Here is a 26,019-nt window from a genome sequence, read left to right on the forward strand (position 1 = left end):
CTATTTTGTTCTAGCTAAGGCTAGAGAGTTTGATTCATTTCTGAGAAGCTCATTTTCTTACATATTTTTAATTACTCTTCAAATCTTACACATTTTTCTCTCACTACTCAATAAGATTTTTTTTTCGATTTTTCTACTTATGCCACATTACACTTTCAATAGAGGAACTTGATGATAAAAGGCCTCTTGGTCCATAACATATCTGGATACAGAATAACACACAGTAAACATTGCAGCATGGGGCGTGGGAGTTGGAATGAAGGTTAAGAATCTAAACCACAGATCAAACTAGATCTGAAAAGGCATCGCTCCTACGTAAAGTTCATTTCATTCTGTGACTGGGATTCGTTGAGGCTCTAAGGGAAAATGAGGGGAAATGTATCACTTGGGAGAGATGAATTGAGTCTGTAGAAAATTAATAAGTATTCAAATGAATGTAATTTTCCTTATAATTCTGACGCTAGGCCTAATGTATTTTAATGTATTTAATATATATTTAATGTATTTCTCCCTACTCTTTGCTAATTCAATTTGCAAAATATAAATTGGAAGTAAAAACTGACAAGTTTAGTATTTCTGAAAATAAAATTTATAAAAAATTTGGTTCTATCAAAGATCCACCTTGGTACGATTGTTCTTATAATTTCCATTAATTATATACTAACTAAATTTATTTGGGATTGATAATAAAATAAATATTTTCATAATCGTCCTTATCTTTACAGCTGTATACGGGTATCTTTAATATGAATTCTTAACATTCTAACTCTTTGTTATTCACACTTACATTATCTTATATTTTCTCGGCATTTCTTAAGGAGTCGTTTATCTATATTCCATATAATTTTGTTGACAGGCAGCAACGTCGACCATTTTTAATATTAATAGTTTTACAACGTGTCAATTATTTATGCCCGTGCATTTTTGTCAAATATTTTGACAATTTCTAAACCTTTTTAATCCTGGGTTCAACAACGGCAGGTTCATTCTATTCTAGAACTTTCGATGCGTGGGTTTCCTCTGGAGGATTTTCTAATCAACAAATCTATTTCTAGCTTTACTGTCATCTCCCTATCAAGATTCCTTATCCTGTTCTAACCTCCTGTGAAACAAACGTACAGTTTTCTTTAGATGGGGAATTAGAAGCAAAAATCAAGGGTTGGCCACTGGTACCTTAGTAAACAATGGCACTACGTCTTTACACGCGGGAAAAAAAACCTTCTCCACCACCCTTTCACGGACTTTTTTTTTTGTAATCCTTTTCTACGAAAGAAGGGGATGCTATTCTCTTGCAAGATAATCAAAATCAGAAACATAACCAAGAAATCGAGACATTATGTGACCCCTTCGCTAGAGACAGGGGTGCCACGTAAATTAATAAAGAGGGGATAACTGCAACCCGGTATGTAAGGGGTTGTTCACACCTTTCTGGTCGCACTGTTTTCACACAAACAATTTAACTTAACAGTCACCGGATTAGTAAGTACATATCATTAGTGTTAAATTACGACGTCCAGGTTAATATCCAAGATAAGAACAAAAGCTTTGATCACCATATGTCAGATAGAAAAAAAATCATAATAAGAGCAAACATGTGGCGTGCCGATGGAGTGAGAGTCTCATAGCTGGCCATCCCTGCTTCACAGAAAACGTAGAGGCAGACACAAACGTATCCAGTGCGTCTTGCTGTGTCATGTGAACTAAACGAATTGGTTACTGTCTGGTCAACATACTCAGTACACATACAGGTGGGCAGATGAGTAACGAGAGAATTGAAAAAAAAATAAGAGATATAAAAAAGTGGCGGGTAAATAATACAGTACAAAGAGGAAAAGAATCCACTATCTCTCGAACAGGGAGGAGTTGCATTGGATAAGGTAGGATTCAACACCACTGTGTTAGCCTTAGCGCAAACTGATAAGAAGGCGACACAGGCCAAGCAGCAAAGGCAGACTTCCTGTCACTGAACTGAAATACATTTTGAACTTCTCTCTCACTTGAAATGCTTCTAGATGTACTACCTCAGCATTTCAACTGAGAGAAGTTCAAACTACACTTCAATTCAGCAACAGGAAGTTTGTCTTTCTTGTGCTGTGTCGCATGCGTTTCAGTTTGAGATTAGGCTTAGGATTGAAAATAAAGGTCTGAGCTGAGGAAGGAGGCTGGGGGGGAGGTTAAAAGTAAGGGATGGTAGCTACCCACCTCCACCCCCCTAGGGGAGGGGGGTGGGTGGGTAGAATGGCCAGGGAAAGTTGTCATACATGGCGAGGTGTTACTAGTTAGTGAACGGTAGTCTTGACTTCTTAGATTATTTTAATCACAGAAATGTATGTAATGTCAAAGTATATTGTGCATTTGCCTCATTCGGGAATGTTTTTTTTTTATCAATGCAAATGAATGTATGTGTTTGAATATTTGAGGAAATAGAATTAATTGTTTTGTCTCAGACTACTGTTCATTCTTCTTCTTTATGGCAGCCTCGCCAAGGAAGTCACGTGAATATTGGATCGTAGGGAAGGGACAGTCGACAGAAGGACAGTCACTTGTACAGGTCAGCTACACTAAACGAACATTTTTCAAACGGAAATCAGCTTCAGCGAACCTGACTCTATCCATAAGAATTCAACGTACGCAAAGTTTCGAAGAGTTGGAAAATGTTAACTCTTTCACGGGTCGCGCAGTAGCCCTGTGGATATTGTTTCAGATTCATGAGCAAGTGGCCGTGAGTTCGATACCCGACAGCCCTGGCCAAGCGGGGAGGCGAACCCCGCCCCTCCGCCCCTCCCCCCCCCCCCCCAAAAAAAAAAAAAAAAAAAAAAAGCGGCTTGCTACAACTGACAGGGCTTTGTCCTACAACGGATTTCTCACTTCGTGGGATGGTGAGTTCTTAGTTTACCCCTCTCACATCAAGATTCCTCTGAAGTTCAGGTGCTTGGAATGTAGAAAATGGTTCTTCTTCAAATGAAAACAGATTCCATAAGTTCTGTTCATATTGGGCAGTAGTATGATCACCTTTGTTTTTGTTCATTTTAAAAACATTGACTCAAAAGTGTAGTGTTTGACTACTTAACTGTGCCATGAGTTATTGCTTACAAAACCAACTTAACTATACTTGCTTACATCTCCTGTGACTTATCTACACATAGACAAAGTTAATAATTATCGAGGGAGCAAAGAAGACTCTGGTGAAATCTGAGAACATATGGACCATCGAAGCTGTGTTTAGATCAATCCATTAAAGGAAGTTTCATTTAACGAAAATCAATTCGTCAAGCGGAGCCGACCTGCACGTCACAGGAAGTCATCGTTACTCGAACAAGTCGATAGGTTGGGAAGAAGTCACATGATAGGGGAGTCGATGGTGGACCGGGCTAAGGCACAAAGGAACAGTCACGTGAAGCAAGGGTCACATTGTGCAGTCACGCGAGGGAGTAGACACGCGAAGAAGTAGACACGCGATGGATCAGCCCGTGGAAGTAACCCTTCCCAGGATTCGGTCACTGGATACTTACACGGTCAGAGTATTCATCGAGAGCAGCATTTACACAAGGAGGAATAGTCAGGGGCAGAAGGGGCAGTTATGCATAGGGGCAGTGTGATGTGTGGGGGAAATTTTTATCTACAAGAAAAAAAGGGGACGATGGTCAAAGGAGTTGGGTTGGTGTTTGGGTGAGCATCCTAGAGAAGGGCAGTCACACAAGGGGGCGAGTGCAGTCAGGGAGGGAAGCAGGAGACCAGTCAATGTCAGGAAAGGGTCGGTCGGTCTTGTGGAAGGATCAGAAGCAGCAGTAAAGATCGAAGCACTTCGGCAGGAAAGGAAAAAAAAATAAAGAAAGGGTTAAAGAGTGGTTGGGACGAGGGAAAAAGGGGAAAAAGAGTTAGCGGTCAGGGAGCAGTCCGAACGTGGGCATACGAGCAGGAGAGAGGGGATTGGAAAAAAGGGGGAAGGGGAAAGGGGAGACACGCAAGAAGTGGCAGTAGTCTTGTGCCCAAAAGCTCATAGGAGGTCGAGGTCCTCCTGTTGCTGGTCTGGGAACGACAACTACCACCGGATACTTACATAATAAGAGCAGCAGTGTGGGGGGGAGATGCCGGCCGAGGAGGAGGAGGAGGAGGGAGAAAAAGAATGACATGTAGCACTTAAACGACAGCTGGCTGCCTCACAAAATAGCTACAGCTGTACAGACGCTGCTGCTGCTGCTGCTGCTGTTACTGCTCCTACTGCCGCTTCTGCACCTACAACTGTTACTGTTGCAGCTGGAGGTGCGGCATGTGGGCAGGAGCAGCTGATTGCGGCTATCAGCTGCTGCTGCAACTGCTCTTTGTCTTCATGAGTTCTTTGAGATGGTGTATAATATAATACACGGGCTTAATAAAGCATCATCTCATCCCAAATCTTATAGATGGCGGTTTTCAGAGGCAACTCCAGAAATTCTGGCGTATTTTTTTTGACATTTGGTTTATTTTCTGGCGTTTTTTTCTTTTTTTTTATACATATTGTCTGACGGATTTTTGGTCTCTTAGGCTATTTTTCAGGTCCCATGCGTACGGGCTTCTGGTCTCTCTGTTGTTGGAGAGCTGTTTTACAGCACATAAAGAAGTAATTTAGTATGCGGTGTGTTAACAATCTCAAACGTCTTCACACAACCGTGAGAAAATCTTGGAAGTGCAAGCTAACTATGGCCACAGCGATCTGTTCCATTTGTAACGGAAATCAAGTTTTTGCAGTCTTCGTTTTCTAAGAGCCAAATTAACTGTGGTTACTTTGAGGCTATTCTACCTTTGGAGCCTTAGGAATCACTAGAGTTGCCTATGAAATCAAGCCATGACAAAACCTCTGTAGGTCTTACGAGTGAAAATAGCATTAATATGAAGAGAAATAGTAAACAGTATATACTTAGAAAAAAAAAAAAAGATAATGAATAAAGACCCTAATAGTTCCATGTGGAATTAATGGAGAAGAGTAAATGCCTTGCGTGGTGGGTATTCACAAATACACAAGGACAGAGAAGTGATAATTCATTGGAAATTAATTCGATCATGTCTGCCAGATCTATATTGTGACAAAAAGTCGGTTGACTTCGGAAAGGAAGCTAAACGACATGACGTCACGGCAGTCGACTGGTTCGATTTATATATGTATTCACTCAATATCCAGACTTATATCCAACCTCTCCGTAACATTATATCGTTTATTTTCTTTCTGAAGTGAACTGACTTGTTCTTGGTTGTCTAGACCTCACAGATCCAAATGAAAACGCTCGAACATGCAAGTCACAAACATCGCAGCATTTAATTCATACTTTTTTCCATAAGTTCTTTTTCCGCATCGGTTAAGTTATATAAAAGTTTCACCCATTAGTGAAATTAATAATGATCAAGTTTTGAACTATTTAAAAAATGCTGCGACTCTCGAAACACATTTTCTTTCATTTCATTTCCAAAGATTAAACTTTAAGGCTCAACATTCTTCATGAACTAAAGTCTACGAACAGATCAATTTACCCGGGAAAGAAAACAAAACGACATAACGTCACGGGGAGTCTACCAGGTGACGTCATGTCGTTCGTCGTCTTTCCTAAATAAACAAACCTGCTCTTGTTTAGACTTTGAGGTATACAATACGAAGGAGTCAGGCTGGTGACAGAGAGATTTACAGACCAATCGTATGGTGCTGAGTATTTTTAAGCTGAATGGGAGGAGAAAGCACCAGTCATGATTAGGACATGGGTCAGGAGTAAGGATGAGTGAAGACAGAAAATATGCTTTTCTCTTTTTATATCAAATAAAGGTGATCTGGGCGGAGGAGGAGGAGGAGGAGGAGGAGGAGGAGGAGGAGGAGGAGGAGGAGGAGGAGGTGGAGGAGGAAGAGGAAAAGACTGAGTGACGACTGGGGAGAAGGAAATAACACAGACGAAAGGGAATGGATATAATTGTGAGCGAGTGAGTGATAGAGAGAGAGAGAGAGAGAGAGAGAGAGAGAGAGAGAGAGAGAGAGAGAGAGAGAGAGAGAGAGAGAGAGAGAGAGAGAGAGAGAGAGAGAGAAGAGTGGGGAAAGGAGGGAACGGCATTCAGAAGACTTCAGACAATGTGCTGAAGGTTTGGTGCGTGCTACAGATGGTGTGGAGCCATCCTTGCCAACTATCCACCATTTAGAAAACTAGTTATTTCTAAAATGAGAATAAACCAACTCCCAACAAAACTAGTTTGCGCGGAGTGTATGTGTGTGTGTGCGGGTGTGTATGTTTGTGAATTAGAAAACTACCAGTACTGGCTGCATATCTTTTTTGCAATATCGAAGGAGTGGTTGTATCTTACTCTATACAAGATACCAGGGCTTGTAATAATACGCAAATTCAACTACTGCCACATCATGTAGATCTACAAAAGTGTGACATCGTAAAATCACTCTGCGCTACTATGACAAAAGAAGAAGAGAGGAAAAATGTTTTCGTTGTTTAATCTACAATAATTCTTGCTTCTTCTTTTTTGTACTTTAGTGGTTCATATATATATATATATATATATATATATATATATATATATATATATATGTATATATGTATATATATATATATATATATATATATATATATATATGTATATATATATATATATATATCAACCTCGTACAATACACAAAACATTTTCGCTTGAATGAAAGAAAAACTTGCGGCTATTTTGAATTGTAGGAATAAAGGCAAAATGAATCTAGGAAACTACTAGGCATGCGCTGAGCTGCTACTCTGCAACAACTACAACTCACGAGGGAACACCATCAAAAAAATTAAAATAAAAAAAGACAGATATTACTTCACATAAACATTAAATATCCAAAGCCATGTTATACATTATACATAAACTACTAGTTTTTTTGGTATCTAGAAAAATCCAAATTATAAAACTAGAAAAATCACAAAACTATACAGTAGGCACTTCACCAACAGAACTCTACCCAGTTCTGTGAAGAATAGGGAACAACATTGCTCATATGAGCACCTACAGGTAATTGTGAATTCTTAATAATTACGGGGAGTGCTTGGGGGGGGGGGCGAAAGAAAGGGGGGAGGGGAGGAGGGAAGATGATGAGAGTGGAGAAACTAGGTTAAGAACTAGAGGGGTAGATTGCTTAGTTTGCCTCTACTAATTGCTACTAGTTATCGACATATAACGTCACAATATACATATATATATATATATATATATATATATTATATATGCATATATATATATATATATATATATATATATATATATTGTTTTTTATGACGTCACATGTTAATAGCAGCTTGGCGAGGTCCATTGTTTTTTTACATGAAGGGAAAGAGATAATTTTCTTTTGTGAATGTGTGTGTGTGTGTGTGTGTGTGTGTGTGTGTGTGTGTGTGTGTGTGTGTGTGTGTGTGTGTGCGCGCGCGATTATTATTACTACATGAAGATGTATGTAAGAGAAGAAAAACTAAATTACCCAAAGTCTTCATGATACACTGAAATATATCTTAATCTTTTCGCCTGCACATCATGTCCTTTCAAGAAGACTATAGAGTAGTCATCGAACACCAACTGAGCTTAAAGTTAATATCAAAGCTTAAACTAAGCTTAACTTAACTTTCGAGGTGTCTGGACACTCATATAAGCTTTCCCTCCCTCGTGATTGGCTGCTACGCTAAGCGTTCGAGCTGTGCAGCCAATCAGATAAGAGTTATGAGGGATGTTGTCGTAATGTGAGGTTTATTACTGACAGAATCATTGGGATAGGATGTAGGTCCTTCACAAGATATTTGCACCCTGAAATCTCTTGAGGATGAAGGTAAGGGTGTGGTTTGTGTAAGGAAAGATGTGTCCTTTTCCTTCTGGGTAACATGAAGAGGTAGCAGACGTGTCTAGTGTGAATGTGACTTAATGTTTATTTCTGGGTGGTGACCTAAGCGTTGCCGTGTGTGTGTGTGTGTGTGTGTGTGTGTGTGTGTGTGTGTGTGTGTGTGTGTGTGTGTGTGTGTGTGTGTGTGTGTGTGTGTGTGTGTGTGTGTGTGTGTGTGTGTGTCTATGTTTTTTCATTTATCTTGTGACTGCATCTTTAGAGGACATTCGAGGATTGATTTACCAGGTCTGTTCAGTGAGGGTTCAGTTTGTTGTTGGCGACAGCAAAGTCTACCTCTATGAGTTACTGTTGGAAAGGTATTTTAACCAACCGAGGTGTCGAGGGGGGGGGGGTCGTTGTATAAAGTTCTGAGTGTCGCCAGGTGATTTTTATTAAGCTAAGTGAATTTGCAAACTTAATTTTGCCGCATCCGGCCACGCCGCATAGTGTGACACTGGGTTTAAGGTATACCTGGGAGCTTTACTTGTATATCAGGAATGCATTTGTTTGCTGGGATGAATTTTAGGTTTCTCTAGAGGGAAGGTGCTTATTGTATTCGACATTCAAAGAGCTTTGGTATAACATTTGTCATTATATTCAGAATCATGTTCTAAGTCACTGAACTTCACCTTGTTTTTTCATGTTTGTGACGAGTAACTGCTGTTTTTAAACTGTCTGTATCCCATCTCATACGTCTTTTGAATTTTTTTGTTGTTAATATCTTTGTGAAGAACCACACTGTGGCTGCTTACATCGCTCCTCTTGTCTGATGCAACGGGGACATTTGATCTGACCATGTTATATCCCTGAACATGTCTGACATGAAGGCGAAACGTTACTTTATTTCTTAATGCTAGTGATGCTTTGGGTACCGCGTTGGTTTATATTCCTGAGACAAATTGATATCAAACCCAATAAAGGAAATTTTAAATGATCGTTACCAACGCCATTTTTGCTTTCGATTATCAGAGAAATATGTTAAGGAATACCTAATGTTTACGTTACATAAAGACACACACACACAAGTGTGTGTGTGTGTGTGTGTGTGTGTGTGTGTGTGTGTATTTACCTAGTTGTACCTAGTTGTATTTTACGGGAAGGGGAGCTATGCTCGTGGTGTCCCGTTTTCGTATCTCATTTTATCTAAACTATTTTTAAATTCATGTATTGTTTTTGCACACACCACTTTCTCATCTAACTTGTTCCAACTGTCTATTACTCTGTGAGGAAAGCTGTTCTTTTTCACATCTCTTCTATAGCTGTCTTTTTTTATTTTCTTTCCATGTCCTCTTGTATTTCTTTCATCCCATTTTATCAGATTCTCTCTATCAGTAATTTCTATGCCTCTCATGATTCTGTAAATAGCTATCAAATCTCCTCTCTCTCTTCTTTGCTCTAGTGTCTGTAGTTCAAGTTTTTCTAGTTTCTCTTCATATGATAGTTTTGAGAGTGTTGGTGCCAATTTTGTAATTGCTCTTTGTATTCTTTCAAGTTTTTTAATGCATTTTTTTTTTGCACTTGGTGACCATATCGTTGCTGCATATTCCAATCTTGGTCATATCAGAGTGATAAGAATTTTCTTCACCATTTCTTCATCCAGGTATGTAAATGCCACTTTGATTGTTCTTATTAAATTATAGGTTTCTCCAAAAATCTTATTTATATGTTTTTCAGGTGACATAATCATAATAATGACTCCCAGGTCCTTTTCATTTTCTACTTTTTTTATTCCTTCTTCTCCCAATTTATATGATCCTCTTATTCTGTTTTTACTTTTTCCAAATTCCATTATACTACACTTTTTTGTATTGAACTCCATCTCCCACTTCCTACTCCATTCCTGTACTATATTTAGATCTCTTTGTAGTGATTCACAATCTTCTTCCGTGTTCACTTTTTTCAATAGTTTTGCATCATCTGCAAAAAAGCTCATATAGCTTTCAATTCCTTCATCCATATCATTAATATATACAGCAAACATTATTGGGGCCAGAACTGTTCCTTGTGGAACACCGCTTATTACTTCATCCCATTTTGAGTGTTGATCTCTTATCACTACTCTCATTTTTCTTTCTTGCAAAAAGTCTTCCATCCAATTTAGCAGTTTGCCCTGTATTCCTCCTTCAGTTTCTAATTTCTTAAGCAACTTCTTATGTGGTACTTTGTCAAAAGCTTTTTTTAGGTCTAGAAATGCACAATCAGCCCATCCATCTCTTTCTTGTATTATATCTATTAGTCTTGAATAGAAACATATTAAATTGGTGACGCATGATCGTTCTTGTCTGAATCCAAATTGCCTTGGATTGAGCACGTTGTTTTTTTCTAAATATTTTACCCATCTATTTTTGACAATTCTTTCACAAATTTTTGCTATTGTACTTGTTAGAGAGACTGGCCTATAGTTGTTAGGGTCTTCTTTATTTCCTCCTTTATATATAGGTACTATATTTGCTTTTTTCCAATCTTCTGGAACTTTACCTTCTTTCAAGGAACTGTTTATTATGCTATGTATTATGTCTGCTAGTTCATTCCTGCATTCTTTCAAAATCCAGTTTGCTATTTCATCTGGTCCATGTGATTTTCTGACAACAAGATTACTCAAGTGGTTCAATATTTCATTCTTTGTTACTTCTATTTCTTTCATAGGGGGGACTTTCTCTTTCCATTCGATCTCTTCAGGTTGTATGTTCTCCCTTGTAAACACTGATTTAAAATGTTTGTTCATAATTTCCGCCATTTCAATTTCCTCTGTGTATTCAACTCCTTGTCTTAATTTCTCCAAATCTTGTTTGTTTTTCAGTTTGTTGTTTACAAATCTGTAGAATAGTTTTGGTTGATCTTTACATTTTTCTATGACATCTTTTTCATATTTTCTCTTTTCCTCTCTGCACGCTTGTACATATTCATTTCTATAACAAGTATATATTTTCCATTTTTCTGGTCTTTTGTTTTTCTTCATTTTGGTCCAAGCTTTGTCTCTTTTGTCTTTTATCTCCCTACAACTTTTGTTGTACCAGCATTTTACATATTCTTTTTCTTGTTTTTGTCTTGGGACATACTTTTCTACTCCTTTTTTATAGATTTTTGACAAAATATTCCATTTCTCTTCTACTGTTGTATCTTCTTTGTGTATTCTTTCCCAGTTTTCATTTTGGAAGAATTCTCTTTTTATAAAAATTTGTTTTTTCATACATCAATCTTCCTTTTCTATATTGTTCATTTCTTTTCATGTATTTTTTCTCATTTAGTTCTAGTTCTATCAATATGCGGTCACTTTTGCTTATTGGTGCCTGGTATTCTATCTTTTCCACTATTTTAGGTTCTGATGTGATTATTAGGTCTAGTCTCGATGGTTCTTCTTCATTTCTATACCTAGTGTTCTCTTGGATCCATTGTGTCATTGTGTGGTCAATAATCATCTCAAGTAGAACACTTCCCCATGAGTCTTCTCCACCCTTTACGGTCATCTCTTCCCAGCATATTTCTTTGCAATTATAGTCGCCCATCATAACTATTCTTCCTCCATCTTCCATTATCTCTTTTAGTGTTACTCTTGTGTCTTCTAACATGCTTTTATGTTCATTCTCTTCCCATGAGGCTGTTTTTGGGGGCACGTAGTTTATTACAAACTTTCTGCTCTTCTTATCTCTATCTTCTACTTCTATCATTATCATCTCTACTCTATTCTTCCCATATTTGACACTCTTCACGTTTATATCCTTCTTAGTCAGGAACATAACTCCACCCCCTTGTTTTATCTTTCTGTTTCTAATCCAATAATTATATGCATTGTGTCCTATGCTGTTGGGTGGTAGTGGGCCTTTTAATTTTGTCTCAACAATTCCCATTATGTCCGGATCTTTTTCTTTCAGATATTTGTTCAGTTCATTCAGTCCTGTTATTAATCCATCTATATTTGTGTAGGATACTCTTAACTTTCTGTTATTTCCATTGTATTCTCTGTTTCTTTTGTGTTTCTCTCTTTTATGTTCCATTTCTTCAATTTCATATTCACTACTCTCCAGTAGAATTCTTGTTTTTCTGTCTCCGTTCTGGTCTCGTTTTTTTTCTTAGCTTCATGTCTATTCCTTATTTCCTCCTCTCTTTCCTCTTTATTCATTTCCCTTTTTATCCATACCTTTTTATATTGTTCACTTGTTGCTAGTTTCCCTGTTTTGGATAAGATATTCTCTGCCGTCGTTTGTGACCTGAATTTAATCTTAATTGGTCTGGTCTTGTCTGTACTATATTTCCCAAGCCTGAATTTTTCTTCGATTTGTTTCATTATTTCTGGCTCATCTTCCTGAACTAATTCTAGTAAATTTCTTACTTTTTCATTTTCCTCTTTGGTTCTTGTGGTTCTATCTGGGTTATGTTTCTCTTCGATTCCTAATATAATTATACATTTCTTTCTATCTGCTAAGTCTCTTACTATATTCTCCTTCTGTCTCATCACTTTAATAACTGAGTCTTCAGTTTGTTCTTTCATTTGCTGTTGGATTATGTCAGTAAATGCAATTTTACTGTTTTCTTGAATTTTTTTCCAACCCTCCTTGTTGTCCTTATCATTCTCCTTTGAGACTTTATTCTCCTCTTTTACTTCTTTTAACTGTTTTTTTAATTCTTCAATTTCCTTAGTTAAGTTTTTGTTCGCCTTCTCTAGTTCTTCCAATTTTTCAATCCTCTGCACAATGTTGTTAACGTGACCGAACCTAAGTTCCCAGTGCTCGTTCATCTTATCGAGCTTCTCTTCTAGTCTTGTTAATCGGGGGGGGGGTTGTGTCCCCCCCCCACCCTCTTTAAATCCCTGGAAAATATTCTCATCACCTTCTGCTGTATTGCTCTTATCTATACTTCTGATCTTTTCATTTTTGTTAGACATTTCGTCGTCGCTAAATTGGTCCGGACCTCTTTTGTTTAGATGGCGTCTGCCTGCCTGGGCCAAGTCTTCACCTTCCTCATTTCCTTCCATTTCCCTCAGTAATCCCTCCCCTTCTCCTTTTTCCTCACTTTCCCCTACACCACGAGCAATTTCCCCCCACCCTGTAAATACAATAGCTACTTCCTTTGCTTCGGGATCCACGAAATTTCACTTTTTCTTCAGAACGTCGTCTATGCCGTCCGTTCGTTGAAGTGAGTGTGTGTGTGTGTGTGTGTGTGTGTGTGTGTGTGTGTGTGTGTGTGTGTGTGTGTGTGTGTGTGGATTGCATGTCCACATGTGTGCATTTGATGTATGTGTGTGTGTTATGAATGTACACATGTGTACAGTATATATATATATATATATATATATATATATATATATATATATTATATGTGTGTGTGTGTACGCAAACGCACACACGATCCTGTCTATTCTCGCGAGTGCATGTGCACATGTACATGTACATGTACGTGTACTTATTTAGGTGCAAGTGTACTTGTGACATCAATGAAGGGTGAACAACTGCAGGGGTAGAGCAGTCTCCTTCCATTCGACTTGGAATATTAATTTGTCTTTTTTCTTTTCTTTTTCCACCACTGGAGCCATCTATCGGTTGGTTAGGTAAGTTTAAGCAGGAGAGACGCTGTGAGAGGCAGATGGACGGACGAACACACTAAACATGAAAAAAGGACAACCAAGTAGTAAACATATATATATATATATATATATGTATATACAAATACATAAAAAAATAAATAAAACCCGGCTCATAATTCGTGTCTGAATGGTGATGCCGGTCAAAGATTGTGATGATGGCATTGTGCAAAAGACTTATTTCTAACTGGGGGAGTTTGGCTGTGGTGATCGTGGTGGATGTTCTAGTTTTGATCTAGAAATCAAGAAAGATGAACATGCAACAGAGTTTACATAAATTCAATTGATCCGCGTGATTGATCTAGTTCTTAGGCTGAGGGAGAGAATAATAATAATAATAATAATAATAATAATAATAATAATAATAATAATAATAAACAATAATAATGAAAATAATAAAATAGAAGTACACAAATTCAGGGGTTTGAACGAGACCTTTAGAAAGGGAAACAGAATTATGACAGTTTTGGTCAAACTGGTGATAATCAATTGTGCCATCTTATGCCATCTAGTGCCACCTGTCTGGAGGGCACGGTCATCATCTTAGGGTAAACATCGATTTAAACAAATAAAACAAATAAACAAACAAATTAAAATTATCACATTAACACATCACCATCGCTTACAGCAATGATAATAATAATGTTGAAGATAATAATAATAATAATAATAATAATAATAAAAATAATAAAGATAATAATAATAATAACAATAATAATAATAATAATAATAATAATAATAATAATGATAATAATAATAATAAAAATGTGACAAGGAGAATAAGTAGACACTGAGAGAGAGTAGGAAAAAGAAGATAAAAATAAAGAACGACTGCCAGGTAGTTACTTACCAGGGGTTGGAGGAGTCGACCCTCTCGAGTTGGAGCTCTTGCTATTGGACAAGACATCGGAAAGACCGACGTTACCAGAAGGAGTTTTGTGTGACATCTTGGAGTTCTTCTGCTGCGTCTGCTGCAGCCGCAGGTTCTCCAGCTTGACGGGCGACGGGATGAAGCCGACATCGCAGCCCTCCTTCACCAGTCGTCCTATCCACCAGTTATTGTCGTATTTCTCCTGATGGGGGCGTGGTCGAAGAGAGAAATATTATGTTCGAATTCAAAGGGAAAAATAGTAATAAGAATGAAATATCTACACACACACACACACACACACACACACACACACACACACACACACACACACACACACACACACACACATATATATATATATATATATATATATTTATATGATCATAGTGATCGTAATTTACATATCTTTCTACAATTTTCTTTTCTTCGATAGTGAGATCTTCAGTTCATCTTACTAATGTGTAAGAAAATTGAACTCACTTCTGTATATATGTATACACACACACACACACACACACACACACACACACACATATATATATATATATATATTATATATATATATATATATGTATATACCAAAAAGCTTTTTCCTTATACGGAGGGTAGCCATCCAAGCAACGCACCCAACCCCCACCTATCCAACATTTATTTATTTAATTTTTATCTTGCCTCCTTGTGGAGCTAAAATATAAAATAAGAATAAAATAAAGGCTACACAGAGCTTGGATTAAAAGTGATAAAAATGAAAGAAAAATACATCATAACATTGTCTTTTTTTCCGTTCTTTGCTTGTCATCCGTGGTCCTGGTTGTATTTTGATTATATTACTTGAGTACTTCTTCTGTGTGGGTTAATTGACAGTAAATAATGACATCAATTAATTTTAAGAGAAAACGGGTAGAAACTGATAGTAGTCGAATCAAAGATGAATCCACACACACACACACACACACACACACACACACACACACACACACACACACACACACACAGACCCTATCCAAAAACTACTGAGCTGGAAAACTTGAACAGGTGCATCTACTAGGCCCAACATCTGTCGTTTCTGCAGCTGTCATCCTCTGCTCTTCCCCTCCCCCAATCCCCCCTTTCTTCGACCCAGCATCTCGCCAACCATCCGGTAAACGTCCATTGATCCGGCAAAACCAGACAAGACAGATTTCCGGGGCCACAGGCCCAGAAGACCATCATCCGGGCTCCTGTTCCAGACGCTCTTCCCCTCTTCTTGCGCCAAACGATTTTATTCAGGTCGCGGCCCGTCGGGAGCGTGTTCAAACGGGGGGCCATCCCTTAACTACGTGAATAGTTTGCCGTCTGCAGTATGATAATCTGCACAATGCTCCACTACATTGTGGTGATCATCTTTGAGATATGATCGATGGATTCAGAATAACGACTCAGTGTTGTGAATGACGTCATATCGTTTCTGTTCGGGTCATACAATCTACGTCCAATCACTTTTATTAACCCAATGAATTCCGTTCCAGTAAAAAAAAAAAAAAAAAAAAAAAAACCTTAGGAGCTTACTGCCCCAAAAATGTATCCAATTTAATTAACTTCTTGAAGTACACTAATTAGATAAACAAACAGGCAAAACTTCTGTGGTTTCAAGAGAGCATTGATTACTTGAAAAAAAAAAAAAAATCTTGAGACCTGCTCTTCAGACTCTCCTAAACTCTTGATACTTATTCTGGAGGCTCTCTTTCTCTTGATACTTAGAAATACCACTCTTGAAACCTGCTTTGAACGCTCTTGATACTTCTTTCGGGTGTATTCCTATGCTCTCGATACTTACAAACACACCCCTTGAGGGTTCCTCCTAAGTTCTCACCTTAATATGAAGGAAGTCCTTGACTTTGAATGAGATGGCGGAGCCATGAACCGGCGAGTCGTCGTCCAGTGAACCATCATATGCCACATTGGTCCGCACAGCAAACGCGACCTGCTTTCCCTGCAAGAGTGGAGACCTGGGGTCAGGATAAAGGCGGGAGAAAGAGCGAGGGAACTGGCGACAAGCATGCCAGCTAGAGCACCCTGGGAGGGCGAAGTCTACGACGTTTCGCTTGTCTGAGCCTTCTTAAGCACGTAGATCTATGCACTTGGTGAAGATCGCAAAAGCGAAACGTTATACCAATAAAGACTTCACCCTTACATGGTGCTTTTCCTGATAAACGGGGATCCTATAGAATGGGTGGGGTTATGGAAGAAAGGGGTATCAGGACGTGGGGGCTCTGGAGGTATGGGGTGTCTGGAAGAAGGAGGGTTTTGGAAGAAAAGGTGTCTGGAAGAACTGGGTTTTCTGGAAGAATGAGGCGTCAGGACGTTTGGGGTTCTGGAAGAATGGGGCTCTGGACGTTGGGGTTCTGGAGGAATGGAGTACTTGGATGTGGGAGTTCTGGAAAATGTAGGTGTCTGGAAGGTGGAGGCGGTTCTGGAAGAATGGGGTCTCCGGACGTGTGGGGTTCTGGAAGAATGGGGTCTCTGGACATATGGGGTTCTGGAAGAATGGGGTATCTGAACATATGGGGTTCTGGAAGAATGGGGTGTCTGAACATATGGGGTTCTGGAAGAATGGGGTGTCTGAACATATGGGGTTCTGGAAGAATGGCGTGTCTGGACATATGGGGTCCTGGAAGAACGGGGTGTCTGGACATACGAGGTTCTGGAAGAATGGGTTGTCTGGACATATGGGGTTCTGGAAGAATGGGTTGTCTGGACATATGGGGTTCTGGAAGAATGGGATATCTGAACATATGGGGTTCTGGAAGAATGGGGTGTCTGGACATATGGGGTTCTGGAAGAAAGGGGCTTCTGGATATAGAGGAGCCAGAAGAATGGGGAGTTAGCATATGAGGGGGAGTTCTGGAAGAAGGGTGTGTTAGAATATGGGGATTCTGGTAGAAGAGGATGTTAGGACGTGTAGGGGGGGGGGGGCTAAGACATAATACTCCCGGAGGAAGGGTCGTTGACAATAGCCCTGCCTTCCGAAAGGTGTAAAGCCAAAATGCATAAAGGTATCATACCCATGATGATACCAAAGTACGAGCAGTCGTTGGTCACCTAACGACCCCTACAAGAAGCCTCTTGAGTATTTATTTCTTTTGTCTTTACTCCCACGTGAATGCTTCCGAAAAAAATATATAAAAGATATTAAGTCTTTTACGTACAAATAATTTTCGATATTGTATCAGTATTTGTGACCCCAAACTAACTTGACCCAAGTTCACCTTACCTAATCTGATTCAGTTACGATAACAATCCTTAGTTAAACTGTTTCCGCGTTTGAGGTCTTATTGTAATGCTTGGCAAGAAACAAGGTTAGTGTTTCTGTGACCTCGTTTCGAAATTATGTCATGACCCCAGTCCCGTCCACGTACACCAGTCTTCAGAGGAGAACTTCCACACTCCAAGACCACACTTCTAGGGTCCACAGACTCTCCACTTGGAGTCCTGGACTCCCCAGAGAGCCAAAGAGTTACACCAGATAGACCACAGACAAAAAATATGAGTGTGAGTTAGTGAATCCCCAACGATTCTATTTAGTGTTGAAGTGAATCGAAGGAGTCCAAAGAACAGAAACGCATAAGCAGCTTACTCACCCAGAAAAGAAGGTTATCCAATAACTCAGAGAGCTATGATTAACATTCTTTTCGTTCCTTTCTTCGACTTCCGCTTTTAGTCTACCTGTGGCCAGGCGATTTTTTCAAGTAAAAGTAAACAAGAGAACGAGAGAGAGAGAGAGAGAGAGAGAGAGAGAGAGAGAGAGAGAGAGAGAGAGAGAGAGAGAGAGAGAGAGAGAGAGAGAGAGAGAGAGAGAGAGAGATAGAGAGAGAAAGAAATCTTAGGACCGCAGAGCCGTGTGTTTTGGCACCCCTCCCAGACCGTGCAGCAGCAGAGGCGTCAACAGCTGGCGCCGAAGCGTCAGCTGCTGTTGCTGCTGCACACATCTCTGCCCCCTCCCCCAACACCAGCTCTTGGTGGGGGGGTTTAATTGATTCACCCTAACTCTGCTGTGTCAAGATCAACGTGATGTTATGTAGGGACAAAATCACATTCGAGTCTTGAGATGTGATCCTCTTTTTCTCTCTGTGGAGGTGCAAGGGCAACCCCCCCCCCCGCCCTCTCTGGAGGTCGTTCTTCCCTTTGTTTAAAGGAAAGGAGAACCTGTCTTTGTCATGTGTGTCATGTCCCCCCAAGGGCGGGTCTCGCCTGTGTCAGGCAGGTCTTATCTCTTGCCAGGAAATTTAATTCACAAAAAAAGAAAAAAAAAAAAAAAAAAAAAAAAAAGTCAGGTGTCTACCTCTTACGTGAAGGTCCTGTCCCAGTAAGATGGTTATCTTTTTCCATCAAGAGGACCTGCCCTTCGTCAGATGGGTTCTGCCCTCCGTCAGGTGGGTTCTCGACTACTTACCCGGGCCTTCTCGAGTTGTGCAAGCGCCTGTCTTTCAGTCTCCCGCCGAAGGTTCTCCCTTTCTTCATCTAGCGACAAGTCTGACGACGGCTGCGAGTAGTTCGAGTCAGCCGAACCCTGTGGGGGGAAGAAGAACATATCGAGGTCAGTGTGGAGAGCCAGAATGGACGATCAGACAAAGTATCACTCGAATACATTATGTTCCTTAAGGGACTGGGTCATTCTTAATGGGATTAGATCCCTTTAAATGGGGTTTTATCCCTCTTTAATGGGGTTGGATTCCTCTTAAAGGGAACTGAATCCTCTAAAAAGAATCCAGCCACCTTAAGAAGGATTAAATCCCTTTAAGAGGGACCCAAACCCCTACTCTGAGGAACTGCGCGGAGAAATAGGATGTTCGTAATAAGGCATATATCATACACACACGGGCACAAACACACACACACAGATGTCGTGTTTTATCACGAGCATCGCTTGCAAATGTTGTATTCTGCTCGTAAGTGCGGAGAGGAAGAAGAGGAGGAAAAGAAAGAAAAGGAGAAAAAGGAGAAACTGGCATCCGAGGTTGTGACGTCATAACGTTGCATTTGGCAAATACATTTATTCGACATTTTCTTTCTCCTTCCCAAATTTACAAAATATAAATCAATAGCCGATAAAATATTATTTTTAAATCAATGTATGGATTTATATGACAAAATCTGGTCTTGTAACTTAGCAAGTGAATTAATATTTCCTAGGAATGCCAAGTCTCAACTTTAGATTTTTATATTTTTTTTCATTTAACTGTTTAAACGGTGCCAGGCTTAACAAACCTCACCTGAAGGAATTATTTTGTGCAATTTGTGCACATATCATTGTAAAGAATTGAATACGTGGCAAATTGAAAAAAAAAAAAAAATCTTAAAACAGGTAAGGTTTATTCCAAATTTGAAGCTTTGGTTGACATTTGAAAGCTGTCTCCTTAAAATGAATAAATAAATCAATCAATCAATAAATAAATATATAAGTAAGATATAGAATAAGTAAATAAATGATAATAAATATATTAAATCTGACGTCATTCCCCATACATAATCCTCCATTTTCTATTCGGTATTCATAATCTGCTCCCCTCTCCCCCTTTTTTTCATTTCATATTTCCCTTTTTATGCAAAAAAGTGCCATCATACACTTGGGAACATAAAATGTTAATATATATTTTGTCCCAACCCTCCCATTTTTTTTTTCTTTTACGAAAAAGTCATTATACATTTAGCAGGATAAAGTGTTCATAATTTCTCCCCACCCCTTGCCTCATTTTCCCCAAATTGTCCTATGTTTTTATGAAAAAAATGTCATCATACATTTGACAAAATGTCGGTGTTCTACGAAAATCTGGCCGACTGGTTGGTTCTCCCTCTCTCTCTCTCTCTCTTTCTGGTGCAAGGAATTTGCACCAAAAACAATATGTGGTAGAATGTCACCATCTTCCCCTTCCCGGATATCACCTTTAGCCTTACGAATCCCTCAACACCATTTTCACCATCTGAACTAGCACCATTCACACCAGCTGCTGCCTCTGTCTAAGAACTACCGACTGAAGATTTGAGACCAGCTGTTTGAGGATGACATAAGAACATAAGAATGGAGGAGACTACAAGAAACCATAAGGCCTATATCAGGCAGTTCCATGTCCCTTATCACCTGTCATCCCCATCCATAAAGTTGTCTAACCGGTTCTTAAAACAACCGATAGTTTCAGCGCTCACTATGTGGTTACTAAGTCTATTCCATTTGTTAACCATTCTCTACCAGTTCTTGTTTACTTCCTTCTTAAACTTAATTTCGTCTTTGCACATGATGCCAGCATTACACCACATTCTATTTTATCTTATTCTATTACATTGTGACACTATAACAGAACAATGACGAAGTCGACAGACGACAATCATCATTGACTTAGTTTCAAGCGTTTATAATCCTAACTTATATATTCAAGTTGTTGTTTTTTATTCAGCAGAAATTCTATACGATCATAACCTTTGGTGCCAATGCACAATTTCAAAAGAAAGCGAAAGATATTCTTGAACAGTAATTATTATGATTTAGGGAATAAAAACATCGTTCGGTTTGAACATAATAAAATAAATAAATAAATAAGGACGAAGGGACGGTAAATATTTTTTCATAAGCCCCTTCTCTCCCCCCCCCCTTAAAAAGATATATAAATCAATATTACTTTTGAATATTTAAAGTAAATGTGATTTTAGAATTTTCTTGTGAGCAATGGGAGCCATTATATATATAAAAAAGAGAAATAAATGAAACTACAATTTATAGCTGTGGGTTTCATGAATAAAATACTATCATCGAAAATATATATATATATATACATATATGTATGTATATATATATATATATATATATATATATATATATATGTATGTATATATATATATATATATATATATATATATATATACACTTCCAATAGCATCACTAGCTGTTCTCTTCATCAAATAATTTTAAATATATTACTTTATATTTTTTCTGCAAAAAATAATCAACCAATCACACTCAAACTTGCCCAATTTATCTCTCATTTAATTATATTAAAAATTCAGACAAATTCACTCTAGGTGAGCGTACACTCCTAAGAACATTGTGGTTGAAATACTTACACTGAATTGCTCTACGAAATTAAGTGCCATTTAGTGACACTTGACCTTGACCTTGATTTTCCAAGGCCAATAAAAGTGAAAGATCTTCATGCAAAGTGAAAAAGCGAATTTGGTATTGGGACTGCCCCGCCTCAATGCGGAGAGTTTGGTATTTAGCATCCAGACTCGCTGCCTCACTAGAAAACTTTCTAAGCGTTTACGTGGCGGTTTAGGAGAATATTCTAGTTAAGTCCAACAAGGTCCAGTTACTCCTTGAAGGTTTCTGTGCTACTCGACGCCAGACGAACTTATTAAGCTTAAAGGTGTCTAAAGATTAGAAAAATTCTAACTTATTAAAGCCCCATGTTTCCACTTTTTTTCTGGATGATGCCACGAAATTTCGTTTTGTACAGAGACCTTAGGGCCTTGAGGGTCACGTGGTGTGGGTAACGACAGGCAAGGCATTTCTTATTCTCACCTTTCTCACCTGAAGCCATACATGTTATCATTTGTCAGTTGCTTGGCTTTTGATCAGACTCCTCCATCCGTCAAGATCTTTGTATAATCTGTCCTGATTTATTTCTTCTAGTGTTAAACTTTTTTCTTCAGTTTATCTTTACACAATCTAACCATCTCTTTCTAGGTCTTCCTCCCGGCCTTCTTCTTCTCGGTTGCCACTCCATATTTTTCTCAGGATGTCTATTCTCTTCTATTCTTTTTACGTGCCTATACCATCTCAAGTTGTTTCTTCTTATGATTTCTACCATCAGTTCTACTTCCAGATGTTTTCTTATTCACTCGTTTCTGATCCTACCTCTTCTGGTGACTCCCATAATAATTCTCAATACTTTCATTTCTGTGTCTCATATCTTAGCTTCTATTTTCTTGGTCATGTTCAAAGTCTCCGAACCGTACATTACGACTGGTCTTAATATAGTAGTGTATATAACTGACACTATCCTAAGGACATAAGAATGGAGGAGACTGCAAGAGACCATAAGGCCTATACTAGGTAGTTCCATGTCCCTTATCCCTTTTCATCCCTATTGATAAAGTTACTTCATTTTCTTTTAAAACAACCAATTGTTTTAGCGCTCGCTACGTGGTTACTAAGTTTATTCCACTCCTTAACTACTCGGTAAACTAGTTCTTGCCTATTTCCTTCTTAAACTTAAATATGTCCAATTTAAATCCATTAGTACGAGTCTTGCCCTGCTGTCTTCATGTGATGACCTTGACTGCTTCACCCTTGTTTAAGTCCTTGACCCATTTGAATACCTCTATTAGATTAGCCCGCATTCTTCGCCTTTCCAAAGGGTGCTTAAGTCTGTCTTCGCATGTCACTGAAGGCTTTATCGAACATCTCCATTCTGCGCACACCTGTACAACTGTACTCTCAACTTACACCTGTCACAAACACATTGCGAAAGCAAAATCACATGTTTTTTCACAACATTCACAAATCATCCATTCTATTTCATATTCCGAAGAAAACACTCGCAACTTGAACGAAATTTTTTAGATGTTCACTTCTCTATTGATTTTCGTGCCTCGTTTCCCCTTTGTAAATAAGAATTATGTAATCTTGGATTTAGTAGTCCAGGCCTTTCTCTTCCCTTTGCGTTTTTTTCTGTTCTTAGCAGTCATGCAATCGTAAGTCTTCATCCCTTTCATAATATTTATCTTCTTTTCTTTATTTTCCGTCCATTTCATTTCGTTATTCACACCGTGGCTTCCTTCGTTCTTCACCTTCTCCCAACTCCCCCGACCTCATCTTGTTCTTAATCACCCCAAAATTTCCATCTTTGTCCTCCTCACTTCTTTCTCCGTCCCTGCGCGGCTATTTCCAACTTCAATGTCCTCTATGTTATCGATGTGTAACTCCCTTCATTAGGGGGAGTTTCTTGAGGCCAGGGAAATGGTTCCGGCACCCCTATTCTCAAATCCGTGGAGTCAAATATCTACAAAACAAATGTCCAAATGTCTTTCCTAAAACATGTCTTCCGATGCGATACAAGACGACCATAGTGAACCACGCAACACAACACAACACAACACAACACAACACTGACAAGAAAGAAACTGAATGACTCTACCACAAGTTTAACTGCTAACTGCTAACCAGGATAGCAAAAAAACTCCCATTTGCTGGTAGTTCTTCCATCAAGGATAGGTCTCCTAATTTGGTTAACCAAACAAAGGCTTTCTAAGCTCGTCCAAGTTAGAAAAAGTTCCACCACAACTAAGGCTATCCGTGTTATGCCACAACATCCCACGGCGTGGCACTTGAGTAGTCTGCGACTCTGTTTTGCAAACCTGTTTCCTCATTCTTGTTTTGGCCTCTGAAGAAGTTCCGCGAGAAGTGCGGGATTCGAACCCACAACTAAGCAAATGCGAAACCACAACGCTTCCTATTACGTCACCAGCGAACACCAAATAAACAAACAAATAAATAAAATAAATACATAAATAAATCTCAAAGAAAACAAGTAACACTGACCTCGACATAAATGATCACATAAAGCACTTTCATACACATCTACATTCAGTCTTTCTTAAATTTTCTTTTTATTCTTTTATCCGGGAGTTCAGTGCTGACCCTTTCTAGATTAACGGACAACGCTTTGGCTTGTTCAACTTTACCTTTTTTCCCTTCCTCCTCTTTTTCCTATCTTTGGACTTGGACCTCATCTTGCCTTCTTCCTCGTAGTGGGGGGCAGCCTCCAAGAACGCTCCTCCTCTTCCTGTTGTTCTTCATCCAATGGCCTCGACTTCGGTGACGACTTCGATGAGTTCGATGAAACCTCCTTCCGGAGGACTCGGCGTCACCTCCACGCCATCTTCCCCTCGACAGCCTTCACTTCCTTGGCCACTGTTCCTCCAGCTACTGGAGTAGTAATCTTCTGGGCGTCTGGGCCCTGGCCCCGAACTCTCTTGCTGGTCACTGAAGGAAGTCGCCGAGATTAACCGAATTTGGTAAACTATTTTCTTCTTCGTCTTCTTCTTTCCTCGGACGAATAGGAGAATCGAACTTGCCGCGGGGTTCCTCTGTCCGGGCAGGTTTGGTCAGGGTTTGGTCTTTTGTATGACTTCAGGGTCGTTCTCGTCACCGCTGACTTCTGGGGTTCTCTCCTGAAGGAGGTACACGGCACTTGACCCCGTTCGCAAGATCGTTCCTTATAATCTCTTCAGCATTATCGTATTCTGAAGTTCATACCATCCTGTGTGTGAGTCCAAAAGTGTGTGTGTGTGTGTGTGTGTGTGTGTGTGTGTGTGTGTGTGTGTGTGTGTGTGTGTGTGTTCGTGTGTCGATTTTTTAAACGATTTTTTGTTTTGGTTTTCTATATTTTCCACCCTCTCCAGAGCCCTTGCTTTCTGCAGTCAACTCCACATCTCCAGTCCATCCCAACCCAGACACTTTAACCGGATGATCTATCCACTTTCCATGTCCAGCAAGTTCTGGTGGCTTCTTCAGGAGGACACCAAGCTTCGAATATATCTTTCCAGATTTTTCACGACATATTCCCCGATTATATTTTCCAGAACCTTTGATATATTTTCTACAACTTCAGGACATATCCCCTAGTACAACGGTTCTTAATCTAAGGGGCTACTAATACCCCCGAGGGTGGTGAACTAAATTCTAGATTACTAGAAAAGTCTGTTCATTGTAGTAACAGTTAGAGTCCTTTTAATTAGACGTATAGTTATTGCTACACTACCCAGACCTGACTATATGGTCTTCTGAGGTCAGAAAAGGTGACAAAATCTTAAGATCTAAAACACGAGACACATTTTCGAAGGAATAACAAGACACATTTCAACCTTCCACACTTTCCAGACACTAAAGATCATTTTTTCATCACTATAACCTTAAGTTATGACCCTTAAGGTTTCACTCCTCTCTACCGCTTTTCACATTGGAGTTAGTTATCCTTTTCTAGACACTCCAAGACTCCTCGAGGGGCACAAACACGTGTGTTCAACACCACTTCCTCACCACAACTGACCCTCCAAGACCTGCTTCCCCACAACGGTAATGGAAGTTCGACAATGCTCGAAGTCGAAGTTGTAGGTCTTCGGTAAGCATGGAACATTCTACAGTAGAGTTTGTCCATATCAGCCGGACGAATGAGACCCCCCCCCTCCTCCCCCGGAACTTCCTTCACCCCAGACATCCTCCCAGGACAACACCCCTCCATCCCCCTCCCCCGAAGACATTACCCAAGGACACCCACCCGGACATTTACCCCCCACCCCACGTAACCCCCCTCCCCCTTCCCCCACTTCCAGTGACTGAAGTTTCTTTTTTAACATTTACCTAGGGAAGGGGGGATTGTAAAAACGCCCCCTCCCCCCCACCCCGCGCCTAGCTTAACCCCCCACCCCCACTGTGGACAGTATTTACTGTTTCCAGTTATACTGCCAGTTCAACTTATACAACCGGAGATCAAATGACTAAGTCAGTGTGGAACAAACGACATGACGTCATGAGGTCGTTTGCCTTGTGACGTCATGTCGTTAGCTTTCATTTTTATTACATAAATGGCCTGACCTGACCTAATACGTATATGTTTGATTAAAACAATTATCAATTTACAAATATCATGTAACACATACTTTAATTAATTCATT

The 26,019-nt window shown here is 39.4% G+C and overlaps 1 protein-coding gene across 3 annotated transcripts in view; it reads right to left on the bottom strand.

Moving 5' to 3' along the window:
- Nucleotides 1-26,019, bottom strand: part of Ca-beta (Calcium channel protein beta subunit) — a 228,062-nt gene that overhangs the window by 39,206 nt on the left and 162,837 nt on the right. For 2 of the 3 annotated variants that reach the window (XM_076179625.1, XM_076179620.1), the window contains exons 2-4: nt 18,743-18,859; nt 16,163-16,282; nt 14,290-14,512 (exon numbers count right to left, since the gene is read on the bottom strand). In XM_076179625.1, coding sequence (XP_076035740.1) covers nt 14,290-14,512; nt 16,163-16,282; nt 18,743-18,859 — 460 coding nt within the window. The remainder of the gene's footprint in view (nt 1-14,289; nt 14,513-16,162; nt 16,283-18,742; nt 18,860-26,019) is intronic. The other variant, XM_076179628.1, reaches the window with a different exon arrangement.

The sequence above is a fragment of the Oratosquilla oratoria genome, chromosome 3, assembly GCF_046742065.1.
Source record: "Oratosquilla oratoria isolate Oo_2021 chromosome 3, ASM4674206v1, whole genome shotgun sequence".
NCBI classification, from domain to species: domain Eukaryota; kingdom Metazoa; phylum Arthropoda; class Malacostraca; order Stomatopoda; family Squillidae; genus Oratosquilla; species Oratosquilla oratoria.